The sequence below is a fragment of the Chelonoidis abingdonii genome, chromosome 3 (genome assembly GCF_003597395.2).
Source record: "Chelonoidis abingdonii isolate Lonesome George chromosome 3, CheloAbing_2.0, whole genome shotgun sequence".
Lineage (NCBI taxonomy): Eukaryota > Metazoa > Chordata > Testudines > Testudinidae > Chelonoidis > Chelonoidis abingdonii.
The window spans coordinates 210,832,910-210,849,565 of record NC_133771.1 but is presented as its reverse complement, the minus strand read 5'-3'; the positions used below and the strand labels follow the sequence as shown (position 1 = coordinate 210,849,565).

The 16,656-nt window shown below is 36.1% G+C and overlaps 1 protein-coding gene across 3 annotated transcripts in view; it reads right to left on the bottom strand.

Annotated features, from left to right (window-relative positions):
• Window positions 1-240: 240 nt before the first annotated feature.
• Window positions 241-16,656, bottom strand: part of GPCPD1 (glycerophosphocholine phosphodiesterase 1) — a 68,791-nt gene continuing 52,375 nt past the window's right edge. Inside the window, exons 14-20 of one of the 3 annotated variants that reach the window (XM_032779065.2) lie at window positions 15,201-15,240; window positions 11,595-11,656; window positions 9,997-10,062; window positions 9,005-9,141; window positions 6,637-6,772; window positions 6,074-6,234; window positions 241-1,953 (exon numbers count right to left, since the gene is read on the bottom strand). In XM_032779065.2, coding sequence (XP_032634956.1) covers window positions 1,764-1,953; window positions 6,074-6,234; window positions 6,637-6,772; window positions 9,005-9,141; window positions 9,997-10,062; window positions 11,595-11,656; window positions 15,201-15,240 — 792 coding nt within the window. In that variant the 3' untranslated portion in view covers window positions 241-1,763. Of the gene's footprint in view, window positions 1,954-4,805; window positions 4,966-6,073; window positions 6,235-6,636; window positions 6,773-9,004; window positions 9,142-9,996; window positions 10,063-11,594; window positions 11,657-15,200; window positions 15,241-16,656 lie in introns of those variants that run through there. The other 2 variants (XM_032779066.2, XM_032779067.2) reach the window with 2 other exon arrangements.

The following is a 16,656-nucleotide window of genomic DNA, read 5'->3' as shown; positions in this document are numbered from 1 at the left end:
ATGCAATCTGAGTCTTCACTCAGACTGTAAGAGAGCTAGTTTGGTGGGTTAACAAGCACTTGGGCATCTTTCAAGATAAATAATTGAATTAAGAACATTTTAAAATTTCATCACAATCTGCAGTCTTACAGATTTATGAATCTGAATCTACGTAACTTCTGTACCAAGTAACACCGCTATGATTTACTACTAAACAGTTGGCTTCAAACCAGTTTAAATAGTTAAAGAAAAATTAACAGCTGTTTTTAAATTCAAATTTATTTTTTTTAAATAAAGACAATTTCCAAGTACTGTGCTGTTTGTGGACGACAAAAGAAATTTAACTATGAGATATGTAAGGCAAGCTGAAAGAAACCCTTTGCCTCAAACTATTCAGTGGTGCAGGCCCAAATACATATTTGCAATTGTTCATGTAATCAATTCTATACAGCAATGACAGTATTTAAAGATTATAATACAAGCTATCAATTTCATTGTCAATTTACAACAAGGGAAAAATAAATATTTGGGTTTTTTTTTATTAGACATGAACACTTCAGTAAAAAAAGTTATAGCTGTTGTGTTGCCATGACAGTATCTTACAAGGTACAAATTGAAGAACATGCATACATACCTAACAGGATTTTTAAGATATAATTTTGGAATAAATTACAGAGGACAGACATCAGTCAACAGAGGATAAGGATTATCTGAGAAATCAATTTTGAAAGCAAAAATCACAACTTTTGCAGAATACAAAAGTCAGTGGTCTGTAACATGTAGTAAGATGAACTGTACATGGTAAAAACCTTATTTGAATATACTTACATATAGGCTCATGGTTTTAGGCAACAAAGATTAAGAGTTTTAGTTCATCCCTGCTACCCTCCACTCACTAGCACCTCAAGGATGCAAGGACCATTGCAAACACTATAATTTCATACTTAATACCTGAAGCATGCATTTTGTAGAATTTGTGCATTATATACTTTTGCTCTTTTAAGATTATTGTGCAACAATAAAGTTCTTAACCAATGAAAAATCTTTTGTGTGTGTCTAAAGTTATTTGCAACGTTTTGAGGTTTGGCAGGGTTGTGCAGGATTAATTAAAAGCTGTACTTGTGGTTTGCCCTTAACTGCCATATATAGACTTTATGCCATTCAGTTGGCTGGTAAAGAAAAAAAAATGGCAGCAACCTAAAGGTTCTAACAGTGAGAAAAATCAGCTCACATGCACTGCAGTTTACTTAAAAATATATCTATTCTGTATATACACACATTTTAAGATGGCACAAAGGTTTTGTACAATTGGATGCATCAGTGCAAATACATGCATACGAGGTACTAATTTATTCAGGCCAGATTTAATTGTGCATACATTACAATCACTCCCCTAATCTGATGTCAGATTAGTACTGGAATCAAATCTATGACAAAATTATACATCAGCAGTTTCAATATCATATCACAGTAACCTCTAGAATTTCATCTTTGAAACTACCACACCTCAGATTGCTCATTTTATAAAAGTCATGTTTGCACACTGTTACAGTACTCTGTTTCTATTAAGATTTTGAACTTGTTGATTGTGATATTTAAAAATTGTATATGTAAACTAGAATAATAAATTATAACTGGCCTAACATTTTAACAGAATTTTAAATTCTAGCAAGTACTGTCATGGAATAGGAACATAGTTATTGCTCAAAAAAAATGAAGGCATAGATGGCACTGCTCCAATGGTGAAAATTAAACACAGAAAGCAGAATCCTGCCTATGCACACTTAGGCATCTGATAAGTTATCTATGCCATTCATTTCCATAAGGCTATTACGACATTTACACAGAGACATGGTGCTAAAGTGGCTAACAGTGGGACATGTACAGAATTTCAGCTCTGGTAATTCTCTCTTTAGACGTTCCAGCTGTTCTACCTGGAATATATTTGGCTGTTCAGGCATCCAGTCATATATCCTGAATAAATGAGAATAAAAAGTCTGTAAGAAATGATGTTCTACAGAAATAATGCTACATAAAACTGTTAAATTTCCATTTTCTCTGCTTAGAGTGAAATTAGGTAGCTAACACCTCTATAAATTAGTACATCTGTACTTAACACTTGAAACTTGTCTCTCTGAACCATATCCTGCAACAGAAAGCGGTAGTCCTTTATCAGCATGGTTAACGGTTTGACTGGATATGCTAAAAAGCAAGCAACTATGACCACTAACATCCACTTATTCTTCTGAAGACATGACTTCACAGGAGGTATTGTATTAATTCAGATGGAATATATGAGCTAAAGATATTAACATAACCCAGTCACTATCCAACACTGAACAGTGTTAGACAAGATCCGGAGTTTCGTATGCAGAGATTTCAGCCGGCTTTGTACCATTGCAAACACCACTGAAAATCCTTTTAAACCTTCTTTTATTAAAGATTAGGAAGAGGAAAAACACTCTTATAGCATTTGAAATGTAAAGTGGTAAGAATGTTAAAATGAAAACCTATTTTCCTGTTCTTTTCTCTTTAGCCAGAGAGAGTTTTCAAAAGGAACCTCCAGCCCCTTGTTTGACAGTCCCTTTGAGCAGCAGTTCTCAGCCCGGAGTCTGCAGCCCCATAGGGGGTTTACAAGCCAGTTTCAGGGGGTCCGTGAAGCAGATCCAGTGTTAAACTGGCTCGAGCCCCGGAAGGCTGATATTATATATCCAAATAGTCCAAATTCAAGTTTGCTGTTGCAAATTATAAAAGTTTTTTTAAGGAGCATTGTTTGCGTTTAAATAATCCCCACAGAAATTGCCATTGCATTCAATATTGGTCCAATTTTTAAGACAACTCACTGGTAGCAGTGTGGTAGAAGAGAGGTGTGTCTGTTCTTCTCCACTATCTCTTGAATGGCTCCTCACAGGATGAAACTAATGCCCTCAATGGACTTGCATCCTTTCCAATCTCCCAAAACTCAGCAGTTCATTCCATTCTTCGCTCAGTAGCTCCCAACTTTCATCTTTGCTTGTCAACTCACTTATTTAACCCCCAATAATTAGCTTTTTAAGAAGGAGTTCATTTAGACATTAGTTAAGTATAAAATGTTGTACTTTAAAAGTCCAATTACAGCTTTGTATTAAAAACTAGTTCAAGTGCCACCAATATGAAACACAAACTAACACAAAGGCATATCTGAGTGGTTCTGTGATCAGTGTGATGTTCTGTTGTAACAAGATACTGACGCTCATGCAGTATAAAACTTAAGGGCCCAGTATCAGTCTTAGAAGGTGAAATTTCTTGATTCACATATCGTTATAGGAGTATTTATATGAGTGTTTCAATACTGGGTGAAGTACACAGTGTTTCAAAATTCTAGTGCCAATGAACAAACAGCAACAGTTTGGCTTTCCATTCCACTAAACATTTCCATCTGTTTACTAAACACTATTAATTCATCTACACTAGTTTTGTCAACTGGAATATTTTTGTTTTAAAATAAATGTTCAGGTCCAAAATACTCAAATCATTTCAGACCGGGCTTTTCAGGAGTACCATTTATAATGCATAATAAAGCAGAAAACTTGTAACCAAGGAAGCATGTAGCAACACAGTAAAGTAAATTTATTTCAGAGCTCAATAATCATTTAAAAGAGTGATTCTTTAATATTTGTATTTCAGTTGCATCCATGAGCCCCAATCAGAATTTAAGACCCATCATGCTAGACTATGTCCATGTCCTCAAAAAAATTACAGTACCAGGCAAGTAACATATGAAGGGACAGTGTGAAAGGGAAAATATCAAATATGTAAGTTTACACACAAACTAAATATAGTACATCTCTACCCCGATATAACACGACTTGATATAACACGAATTCGGATACAATACGGTAAAGCTGTGCTCCAGGAAGGCTGGGCTGCGCACTCCGGCGAAACAAAGCAAGTTCAATATAATGTGGTAAGATTTTTTGGCTCACAAGGACAGTGTTATATCGGGATAGAGGTGTATTATTAAATGGCTCAAAAAGTGAAGAAACCAGTATGACAGGCAGAAAGTCTTTTGAGGAAATATCTATATCTAATGTTTCTGTCATCAAGCTATTTAGGTGTCAAACAGTAATTATACAGTAATCTTGTCAGTAGAATTATTACATGCAGACACTATATCTGTATGCTTACAATATCTGTCTTATTAAACATAGCTAGTTGAATATAAATTAATGTTCAACATTTATTAAACATTAGTTCATCTAATAAAACACTATTTAACTTTAATTTTACAGGAAGGCACTGATAATTTACATGAACATTTAGGCAATTAAGGCCCCAAATTTAGAATTTGTATAACAGTTTTACAGAACACATGTTTTTTAAAAAGAAGTTATTCCAGTGAGTTTGGATTGAACATTCCCTTGTAGTATTTGCAACACAAATTCTAGAGCTTTGCATCAGTGCATAAGAATTAACTATACTGGGCTGCCAATAGTGCCTCATCTATGCTAAAGCTTCCGTTTTTGTGAGTACACATGACAACAATAGTGAGAGAAATTAAGAAAATACTGTTAGGTGGGTGAGGCCCAAGCTGTAAGTTATGTAAAACAATTATGTACCAAAACTAACACTGGAAATGTTTTTCCTTGATGGTTTTAACTGCAATTAAAGTTTGTTAGATTGGATGTAAATATTCCACTGTGTTGGTTGCAACCTAAACATTGCAGTTTTGTGCTAGAATGTAAGAGCCAGAAAACAAAACTTCAGTTTCGACAGCTTTACCAAAGTGAAAAAATAAATGGTGAAAAGTTTTTTTAATGTAGGTTTAATATATACTTTCACACAGATTTTGTTAAACTATTTTAATCATTAGCAAATTCTTTAACTTTTTAGCTATTAATCACTTAATTTTCTGTGCCTCTGGTTTCCCAGCCAGACCCCAGTTCTTTCCAGAGTACATAAGTTCTTCTGTCCTCATCACCCCTCTTTACTGTAGTATCTCAGCACCTTGAAAACATTAATGTACTTTCAACATCCCCATAAAATAGGCAAGTGCTAGCCTCTTTTCACAGCTGGGAAACAAGAGGCACAGAAAGTTAAGCAACTTGCCCAATGTCACAAGTTTAAAAGGAAAGCAAAGAAGGATGGCTTTGTGGTTGGGTAGTAGACTGGGACTCAGGAAATCTGGATTCACTTTCTGGCCCTCCCTCAGTCAGCAGATCCAGTCCTATGGGAATCCTCTCTCTTACACCACCAGCTATAATAGTTGTTCCTCCATGTACTGCAACTACCTTTTAGCATGTTCAAGAAAGAATTACTATATAGCATTTATTTCCACAGCTAAGAGGCATTCACTTTCAGCTGCAGTTTAGGAACTGCTGCTGACTGAGGTGTTAAGTCCTTTCCATCCATGAGACACTCTTATGCCAACAATTTCACCAGTACCTCCTCCCCTCCCCCAAGTTAGGCCTAGCCCTTTTCATAATCTCAGGACACAAAATAATCAGTCTTCTAGAATCAAAAGACACAAGGTGGGTGAGATAATATCTTTCACTGGACCAACTTCTGTTGGTGAGAGAGAAGTTCTAGAGCTTACCCAGAGTGCTTCTTTACTAATTGGTCCACCAAATCATATTATAGGTGTGCAGAGGTGGTGTACGCGCTCCAGGAAGCTATATGCAAGCCTCTCCTCTTACATCTCATTATTTCCTTACTTTAAAGGAGAGGTAGCATTCTACTGCAGAGTTGGAGAAGAGATGTTGTGACACTTTGGGGTTCAACCCAGACCAGTAAAGAGGTTGTGTCACTGTGTTCTCTCTTTTAGGAATCAAACGCAAGGCCACACAATAAACTGGCCATCCATGTACTCGCATCCTCCTCCTACAGAAGGAAGGGACATCTATGTTTCATATATGCAACTGAGACAGTATGTGAGTTTAGGACAAACTGTCTCTTGAACTTGGGTTTACAGACACATACAGAGCAGGATATTCTAACACCCACTCAAATCAGGCCAAAATCAAAGTGAAGTCAATGCAGGATCAGAAACAACAAACATTTCATATGCTCACTTTAGGTACTGTAATTCTAAAGAAATATCTGAAAAAATAAATACCTGTCATATATTAGCCCATTAATGCCATATTCTCTCAACTTCTTCCTGTTCTCTGGGTCATTCGTATCATCACCCCAACAGAAAATAACTAAACCTTTAGATTTGGCCTCTTGAATATATGATGGGTTCCTAAGCAGGTCTTCAGTGTGCACATTAATTCCCTGAAAAGTTATAAAAAACACTTAAGAAAACGCAAATATAATCTAGACTAAACACTTTTAAAAGTCAGCGTTCCTAGCTTTTGATCACTGAAGAGTTTCACAATTTTTAGATAACTAAAAGAAAAAAAATTAAATGAATTAAAAAGAAATTCAATGACTATTGAACAGTACTTAAAGAAGCAAGTCTTTAAAAATGCAAGAGGACAGAAGTACATTCTTAGTACTTTAAAGCAATGAAAATACATTACTTTAACATGTTTACTAAATCTTTATGTATTCTTTTAACAGTTTGCTTGTCACCTTCTTCTGCTTCTGTATTTTAAAAGACAGTTTATCAGCAATTATGGAATGTAGCAATAAGTTAATTTCATTTCACAGAGTAACAAGAGCATGACAATTTACCAGCAAGTTTTCAAACTGGGCAAAGCTCATGGCAATAGAAGTTGTACGAGACCTGAGATCCATAAGTTCTGGATAAATATCAGATTTTCCTTGTGTCAGAAACAACACAGGATACTTATTTTGCTTTTGCCGAATCCTGTAAAAGAATATAAAAATACAATTGCAAAGGGAAACTTCAATAGTGTTTCTCTCACACGGATGAGAATATAAAAGCAGAGTCACCATTCCCAAACTGTACTGACATGTAATATGCAAAGTATTAATCAAGGATTAGGCAGTTTTGTGGGCAGACACCAGTCTGTCTAGTCAGTTGGATATGACTAAAAAGTTAACATAATGCACTAACCTTTACTATATTCCAGAAAAGACAAGGCAAATGTTATGAGAAAATGGAGAAAAATTCTTTTTCACAAGACTTGATTTTTTTTTCTCCCCTTTCTTCCTAAGCAAAAGAGACATAACTGCCCTGGATTTTAATTCCAGAAAGATAATTTGGCATAGTGATGTCTCCCTTTCCTGCATAGTAATATGCACATCTGCATATCTGAACACATTCACTACAAATGACAAGTTCAGTCTTATGGTTAGAAGGGAATACTTTTACTTATTGGGTATTCATTTAATCCTTTGCAGATGCAACAGATAAACACTGCAGTTTTGCCTCAGTGTGTACAACATACCATTGTCCCTTTCACCACTTTAGAGATTTACATATTTCACACATATTTCAACTATTTAAAGTAAGCTAAAATATGTTCCCTCTCCCCAAAATTTTCCATATACAAAATTCTAGAAGCGAGTAGCCTTCTATCATTTTTCCCTTTGTAAAACACACAACAGCAAATGTAAAACATTTCCAAGCCACCTTGACCGCTTTAGAGTTGGTTCACCAGCACAGCTATGAAATAGTAATAGGCCCAAGTAGTATTCTGGGCATGGTGATTCGTCAACTTTGACTCCACCGTCACTTACTTTTCACCTTTCATTGCCTCCTCCTAACTAGCCCCTTTGCACCCTTATTCCACTCTTCTTCCCAGGCTGTCCCTCATGTTTGGAAGTCCTCTTATTGTCAAGTACTCGTCTTCTTTCAAATCTCTGCTTTAAAGATTTTTCTACACCAAGGTAGGCAACGTATGGCATGTGTGCCAAAGGCGGCACACGAGCGGATTTTCAGAGGCACTCACGCTGCCCAGATCCTGGCCACTGGTCTGGGGGGCTCTGCATTTTAAATTTAATTTTAAATGAAGCTTCTTAAACATTCTGAAACCTTATTTACTTTACATACAACAATAGTTTAGATATATATTATAGACTTATAGAAAGAGACCTTCTAAAAACGTTAAACTGTATTACTGGCACGCGAAACCTTAGAGTGAATAAATGAAGACTCAGTACAGCACTTCTGAAAGGCCGCCGACCCCTGTTCTACACAGTCTTTCAATAGGGAATTCTGCAATATTTCCATACAAAGACTGGTGTAGTATGTCAATTACTCTATGTCCTAGACCATAAGTTCCCTATTCAGGGTCTGTCACTTCTTTATTCGGCACCCAAAAACCAACATAAGATGTGCCACAACAGAAAGCCAATATCCAATAACTGTATTTATATAATTTAAGAATTTTCATGTTTGTTTTTTAATCAGAGATTTGTTGAAAATTGTCAATAGAGAATTCTATCATTATAGACGTATATTTAATTTGTGTGCCCTTAATAACTGCCAAATAAAGACGATACGACCTGTTCTAACATGGTCACCTATTGTGACAAGAATTGGTTGTTATTAAGTGTACTGTCTTGGCATTTGTTTGCACAGCAGCATATGGACACTGACATTACCCAAAACTGTCCTATAACTGAAGAGACATTAGTGCTGTTATCTGGTCCTGACTTTCCTTATGCAGTACTGTGAAGCAGAGCATTTCAAAACAGGTATTTTCTTGTTCTGAGACACTAAATATTTTATCCTCCAGCCAAGAGGAAGGAACAGTTTGACACATGCTGGAAAGGCCAGGAAACTGAAACCAGAAGGAAAGTGAAACCCCAGTATAAAGTCTGCTCTTTTCCCCGTTTTAAGAAAATAAAATGTTTACTCAAACAACTGAGCCACTTTAACAAATAGTAAATTCTCTATTTTTTCCAATGCCTTTTCTCTTAATATGTTGCTGGCTTTGTTTTCAGATTATATTTTTGGGCAGGAGTCAGATGGATGAAAGGTCTCAATCCATGTTTAGCAACTAAACTTAAGCATGTTGGCATTCAAACCCAAGTCACAAAAATAAATTCTTAATGAGTTTTCCATTGTGCACTAACATCGAAAGTGAAATCTATTGAGTCAAAAATGGCTTAAAGTTGAGTTGTAACTTACATTGTGCAAATGTCTGCATCAAATGAAGAAAATATAATTCTCCTTCTTCCAGCATTTTCTAGAATAGTTTTTAGAATGATATCTAAGAAGAGGTTCATATCAAAATAGGTTGACAGGTTGCCATCCCATTTCCCATCCTATAAAGACAAGAACAAGTAGTTGAACTAACTCAATGACTACTGTAATTATTTCAAATGACAGGAGTCTATTATTGAAGTTGAGTGAAAAAAGAATCTAGCTCGTCAATATGAATAAAAAAATAGCACTCTTCTCCAGTCTACCAAGTGCTGTTTGCAATACTATGGAGCTGGCTTTCAACAAAATTGTTCAGAACTATGCAGCTTTTAAATCAGTGTTTTAAGTTTTATAACTTTAAAGGAACTTTTCAAGATTCATTAAAATAACTTACTTTATTCCTAGGAACATCAACTATTCATGAAGTCTACTAAAATTAAAAAATCATTTGCATAATAAAATCATTTAAAAATGGGTTATATTAAAAAACAAAAATATATTAAAAAGCCATATGTAGTATAAATGAATAAAGGAAAGGGCAACTAACATTAGATGTTTTGTATAACCATCTGTAAGTGTGTAAACATTGTGGCAATATTTAATTATATAAATAACTCAGGAATCTTTTCATCTTTAGAAGATGATTGCCTACAAAAAATGGTCAGTTCTGCATTATAATCCCAAGCAAACACTTGTGCATGTGCTTAAAGGGAAGTACATGTCTGTTTATTTGCAGGTTCAGTGTCTTATTTTCTAGTTCTAAAACTAGTAGGATACACCATCAGTGAAACAAAACTGCTTTTAACTGTTCAAAAGAAAAAAAAGTCTGGGTAAGCCTAACTACTATTTTACCGCTATTTTTATTTAATCAAAGTTGTTTAGGTCTGTGTCACGTGCAAACTGACATATGAAGATATGCATGGTAGTCTGCAATGTAACACAAGTTATCACAACAAGGAACATTATAAATTGCTTACTCTTTGTTGGCAGATCCATTTTATTTCTATGTTAAACCCGACATCTTCAGGAAGGGATTCCAGAACCTGGATACAATAGTATTATAAAAAGGGACCAAATCACATGCCGCTCATTAAGTACTACTGGCAAGGATAAATACAGAACGAAAAATGCTGAAACATCACCCAGCAAGGGCCAAGAAGTACAGCATATATATGATTCTTTAACACTTAAAGGCACATTATCCTTCTTCTACTCTGGTCCAAAGTGAGTCAATGGAATAATGAGAAAAACCTTCAGGAATTAGCTACAGCATTATCTGCAACTAATTTCTTATGTGCTCACACTTTGGGATGTACGTTATTTACAATTTACAAATACTTAGTGCATATATTTTCTGTTTGGCTACTTATTACATATGTTTACATATCAAAAAAATTACATATGTTTACATATCAAAAACAATTGCTCTGATACATGAAAAAAGTCACAATTTCCCTGGTTAACAGCCAAAAATTGTCTAGGCCAGTTCATTATCCATTTGTTCATGTTTACCTCTCAGACAAAAGATAAAGATTTAATTACTTTCATTTGGATTTGGGAGAAAAAGTACTCAGTAATTGCTGTAAGGGGCAAATAGAAGCACAGTTCAAGAAAAAAAAGTTTCAAGCATTATCACAGACTAAGTCTGGTAAACAGTTTCTGAAGAAAAAGCCAACTCAGAAACACAAATTTGGCAAAGATTAGTTATTAATGGAATATACTGGAACTGTACTCACTCAGTGATATATGTGCCTGTGCTAAGTGGCAGAAGCTAAGCGGTGAACAAATGCAATTCTAAGGCTAAAGTTTTGAAAAGTGGCCACCAATTGCAGGTGCCTCAAATTTGGTGCCCAACTTGTCACTCCCCAGAGGTCTGATTTTCAGAGATGTTAAGCACCTGCAGGTCCCAAAAACTTGTAGAGTTGTGGATGAACAGCATTTCTGAAAAGCAGGCTCTAGGTGCCAAGCTGGGCACCTAAAAACTGAGCCATCCATAATTAGTGGCCACTTTTTAAAGTTCTGGCCCATAGCCTCCTTTTAGCGCCACTCCACCCATTTTCTTTGGCTTTAATGCATTGTTGCTGGTAAAAAGCATCTTGTCAACTGCTGGGAAGAAGTATTTCATTACCCATCAGTGAGCTCCTACTGCAGAAAAATCAGGATGATTCAGCACCTGGAAAGAAATGGAATTTTTTTTTCCAGATCTTTTTTGGCTTTTCCTCAAAATTGAAGCAGTAGATCAAAAGATGTCCCATTTATAATTCATGCTGGAAACTGAAGAGGTTTTGAATGTGGATGATACATTTACAGTGGCTATACAACCTGCGCTGGTGATTTACTAGACAATTACAGCATTTCAGTGCCGTGAATTTATGTGCACATAGACAGTCAAAAAAATGTTCCATTTTGAACCCTTTCCTCATCCTGTGACAAAAATCTTTGGAAGTTTGTGTTCTAGACTCCAATTCTCCATTAAGCATGCAAGAACCCAAACTTATTTATAAATATTTGCACATCAATTTGCCTAGCATTATATTGCTCAACATTGTCTAGTTCTATACTGACTGCTGCTTACCGTCTGGAGAGACGGAAATGGTTGGTTCTCCGAAGCAGGGCTTTCCTCCCCTTTAAAAGATGCTGAAATTAAATACAAAAAGTATATATTTAAATAAGGTGAATAGCAGTATTGCCAACCCCTAAATTAGGAGACTGTCTTCAAAATCATGAGATTTTTAAAGAGATTAACTTTTTTTGAAGTTCGTCCTCTGCTTATTTAACTCCTCCCACCCCACCTCCAACATATGTGAGACTTAGTGTTGCCAACTCAAACATATAGTGAACAAGGTGATTTTGACCCATGCTGCATGAGTTTTTCCTCAAGTACTCAACTGAGATGGGTCCCCCATTGTGCTATGGTCTGTTCAAACATATAGTAAGAAAGTTATGCCCTGAAGAGCTTACAATATAGTGCAAAGTTTGTGACAGGGCAGCTGAAAGTTGAACTCTGAGGCTACCAGACTTCCTTTAAATGGGAATGCCTTTTAATCCCTGTTGAGCTGGATTTCATACTGGTGACCTATGGTTGAAAGGCTCTACAGCTTATTAGCAAAGCCCTGAGACATACAGAGCATGTCTACACTGCAATAAAAATATCCACAGCTGGCCTGTGTCAGCTGACTCAGGCTGCGGGGCTATAAAGAGAGAAGTTCACAGACCCCAGGCTCCAATCCAAGCCTGGACGTCTACACTGCAATTTTGTAGTCCCACAGCCCTAGCCCCACAAGCCCGAATTGGCTGACATGAGCCAGCCATAGGTATTTTACTGTAGTGTAGACATACCCATAGTTCACTATAAGTGCTAATGGTATACATTGAGAATTCAGCTTGTTTTCTAGATGTTCTGACCTTTTGGAAAATTAGAGACAATATCTTCCACTCAGGAAACACAGACAGTCTCCCACATATTACTCTCAGTCTCAAATACCTCTCTCTATAGGCAGTCTTAATCTCACATTCTGTTCTTAAAGTGACCACTCCCATTAAACCAAAGTACAAGCACAAAAAAATGCAACAATAAGTGTTAATACCACATGTAAAGTCACTTCTAAAAGCAATGTTTTGCAATATAAACCATTCCAACTCTTACTTCAGGGTCCTATACTAACTTTTATTCATATTATACACACACACACGTTTCACTCCCACATGGGTCATTGTCAGAGTTTAAACCTTCTGTTCCACAGCACCCATCTCTTCTACTTGTGCTAGGGTAACTGGTGAAAGGAAAAGCATGCTGTTATTCTCAGTAGGAGCCTGTCCATACAGGGAGACATCATACACACAATGCCAGTGGACTACATTAGCATTTGAGAAACAGCCTAACACTGGGCATCAGAGTCCTTGGTTTTTCCTTCTGGTTACAGGACCAGACTGTGGTCTAGTGGTTACAGACAGCATAGCTAAATAGAACAATATCCCTGATTTGTTTTCTTTGGGGAATGAGACAGAGACCTCTGGATGTAAAAGAACAGGCCTTTACCAGATTTTTTAACATGGAAACCACAACAAAAGTCATAAGCTGCTGTGTGCGGTGACAGAGCCACACTGTGTTAGCACGGCTTACAAAAGCACCTAATTTGCCACATTCCTTTGGCAAACTGTCAAAATGGGTAAGACGTGGCTCTCTTATATTAGACACCTAGATTTGATTCCCAGCTCTGTCTAAAATGACCTTATACACATTCTCCATTATCCTGTGAAATGGATGAGTGACACTTAACCCCTTCTCCAATGCAAAAGATGAGACCTAGGCTCATAAATGTGAAGGACACAGATATATTAAAGAGCTGAAACTAAAATTCATGGTCTCTTGGGCTTGCAGTTCAGTGCACCTTCCTCAAGACTACAGTGTAGTATGTGGGGAGCTCACTCTGATTTTGCTTTCCCCAAATTATATAATGGAGGGAGCTTTTCACATCATCGCAAGACTGCCTATAGAGGTGGCCAAAATCATGTTATTTCCAATAAATCTGAGTTGGCAACACTGCGAATTGCAAACACCTAATGCTGGAAGACATGTATCCAATAACAAATAGATACAAAAGAATAATATTTATCAAAATTAAGCTAGTCAATGCATTCTATACATGAAAGTGGCAACCAAAAGTTCAGTTGCACAATACTTTAATTGGCATCTCCAGCTAAGTGGTATTACTAAAACTTTAAAAACAAATTACAGTACATCTACTAGCTCATGATGAAATCTTAATATATTTTGCCACTCGTACTTCAGTTTAATATAGTACAGTGTGATGCACAAAACCTGGGACAATTTGCTTCTGTATTTGTATGCCAGTCCTCAAAATTCAGTAATTTTGAATGTATTTCCTGGGGTATGCTCATTATTAAAGAAGTTAAGATTCAACTACAGTTTGCATAATGGATTCTGAAAAGGTACATCTTTTTTATGGAAATATTAAAAAAGTACATTGCCAAGTCTGAGCAGGATAATGGTCTAATACAGGAGTTGGCAATCTTTCAGAAATGGTATGCTGAGTCTTATTCACTCTAATTTAAGGTTTCGCGTGCCAGTAATACATTTTAATGTTTTTAGAAGGTCTCTTTCTATAAGTCTATAATATATGACTAAACTATTATTGTATGTAAAGTAAATAAGGTTTTTAAAATGTTTAAGAAGCTTTATTTAAAATTACATTAAAATGCAGAGCCCCCCAGACTGGTGGCCAGGCCCTGGGCAGTGTGAGTGCCACTGAAAATCAGCTCGTGTGCCGCCTTTCGCACACTTGCCGCAGGTTGCCTACACCTGGTCTAATACATGCAATTCATATATAAACTAAAAGGTTCAATGAGTGATCTTAAGGAAGGTTTAAAAGACCATAAGTCAAATAAAAAAAAAATCTCACATTTTTCTGATGAAGCTTATTATGAAAGGCATCAGGGAAAATGGCTGAGAACACAGAATTCTTACATCTGATAAGAAACTCCTGCTTTGAGAGACTCCTCTAGTTATTCTTATTTCCCCAGGGCCTTGTTTCAATAATGTACTCATACTTTGAGCAAGTCCAGTAAATTGATGATAGTGTTCACTTCATTACATCAACTGCACAATGGCAATATAAGTGGTAAAGAAATTCAGCTCAGTTTACAAATTTAAATAGTGCACTAAAAGTTTTTGTAATGCAGCAAAATTACGTATTTCACTGTTATCAGAACTAACTAAATCCTGGTGATATTTAATTCTATAGTGAACAGTACTATGAAATTCTGCAGCAACAGAGACTGTGTTATAAAATATGTAACAGCCCAAGTTTACTAGCATTTTAGGGCACACTGCAAGGTCCATCTTTGTCCCTGGAATATCAGGAGCTGAGAAACCAGTATGGTCAAGAAGTTGTTGAGGTAGACACTGGTGGTGATTTTGTTAACTGAGTAATTACAATTTTTCTTAAATATGTTTGAGAATGGTATTACATGCTACCAGTGATGCCTTTATACATAACTTCCCTGTGAAAATACTATGTGATGAACAGCGCTCTCAAATATTTGAAAATCTCAACTTTCAGTTTCTAGGAATAAACAAAATTGATTGGAAAGTAAACATTTCAATGACAATATAAATTCTTACAAATGTTTTTATCTGCTGCCTTATATTAGTACATACCATTGTGATCTTTTAATTTCAAGGCAGTCACATGAGCCAGCTAAAGATCACAAAAAGAATATATTAAATTAACAAGAATCCTTTCATCTGTAGAGAGTGTACTATTTTGGTAAAGAACAATCAGATTTTTCCTTCTCAATTCCCTTATATTTGTTTTTAAAAGTTTAAAAAGGTCTGCCACACATGCCGTTCTGGTAGGAAGACACAGAAAAAAATTCTAATACACATCTATTTTCTTTCCAACTTGCCTATTTTAAGATTTTAGGGAGAAAGTAAAAATAAATAAATTTTTAATATATATATTTTATATTATATAGATAAAAAAATTATCCAACCAAAAAAAAAGTACAAGTGGACAGGGAGATAAGGATAGAATTTAAAGTTAAGATGTGTAAGGCACATTATGAAAATTGTGCTGTCTCCTTATGTACTTAGTTTGCAAATGACCGTAACGTGCATCCATGAAAACTCATCTAATCTGTCTGTATACTTTCTGTACTCTGGGCCCCACTACAAGCAGACGACTGACCACAGTTTACGGGATGGGGCCATGCATCTGACTTAAAATACGGTGGGGCTTCGGCTGAGACCCTTCATCCACTCAATTTTCTCTTTGAGGCTGAAGGAGAAAATTAGGTAATTTTAGAAAATAAGAGTACCTAAAATTCTTGTTTCAGCCACATCTTTCTTTGACTCTGAAATAAGCAGTTTCATCCCCGTTTTCAACTCTCATGCTTCCCAGACTCATCTCCTGTTCCCAGAAAGTCAATGCCCCCATGGTATCCACAGTGACAGGCCAAAATCTTACTCTCCAATTTTGCCTGACCGGGTTGGATTATGCATCATTCCTAACCTTTGCCCTCACCTGCAAGGGTCTGTCTAGTTTAAGCCAGGACTATCTGATCTACCCTCGATGTCTTTTCCTAATGCAGACAAACCCCCAAAATAACAGATCTAGTTTTTATATCCCTTCCTTGGCAAAGATTCTGAACTATCAGCTTTAAATGACTTCTAACACCATCTTCAGGCTATTCTATTTTTTTTTTAAACTCATATTGTTGTAATACTCAATGTTAATGGGTCATCATCTGGATCTGTTTAGTATGCTGTTCCACTTTTCTACCCAGTGTATGAGAGTTATAAGGACAGAACAAGTTGAAAACAAAGTAGCATTCGATCAGAAAATAAGCTATTTTCTTGAAAAGCTATTGGATTGATCACAACAGTAAAAATACCTTTAAAAATCCTGTTAACGTGGGGAAAAAAAAACCTAGTGCCAGATTTTTAGAGTTACTGAGTACCCTCAGCTTCCATTAACTTCTAGGAAAGATGTGAATACTTAACACTTCTGAAAATTAGGCCCTTGACCTCATCTTCAGTATATTCAGAGTATCATGGTAGTGATACTACAGATATGGCCATTGAATTTTAAACCCCCTACTCCCAATCCCTTATA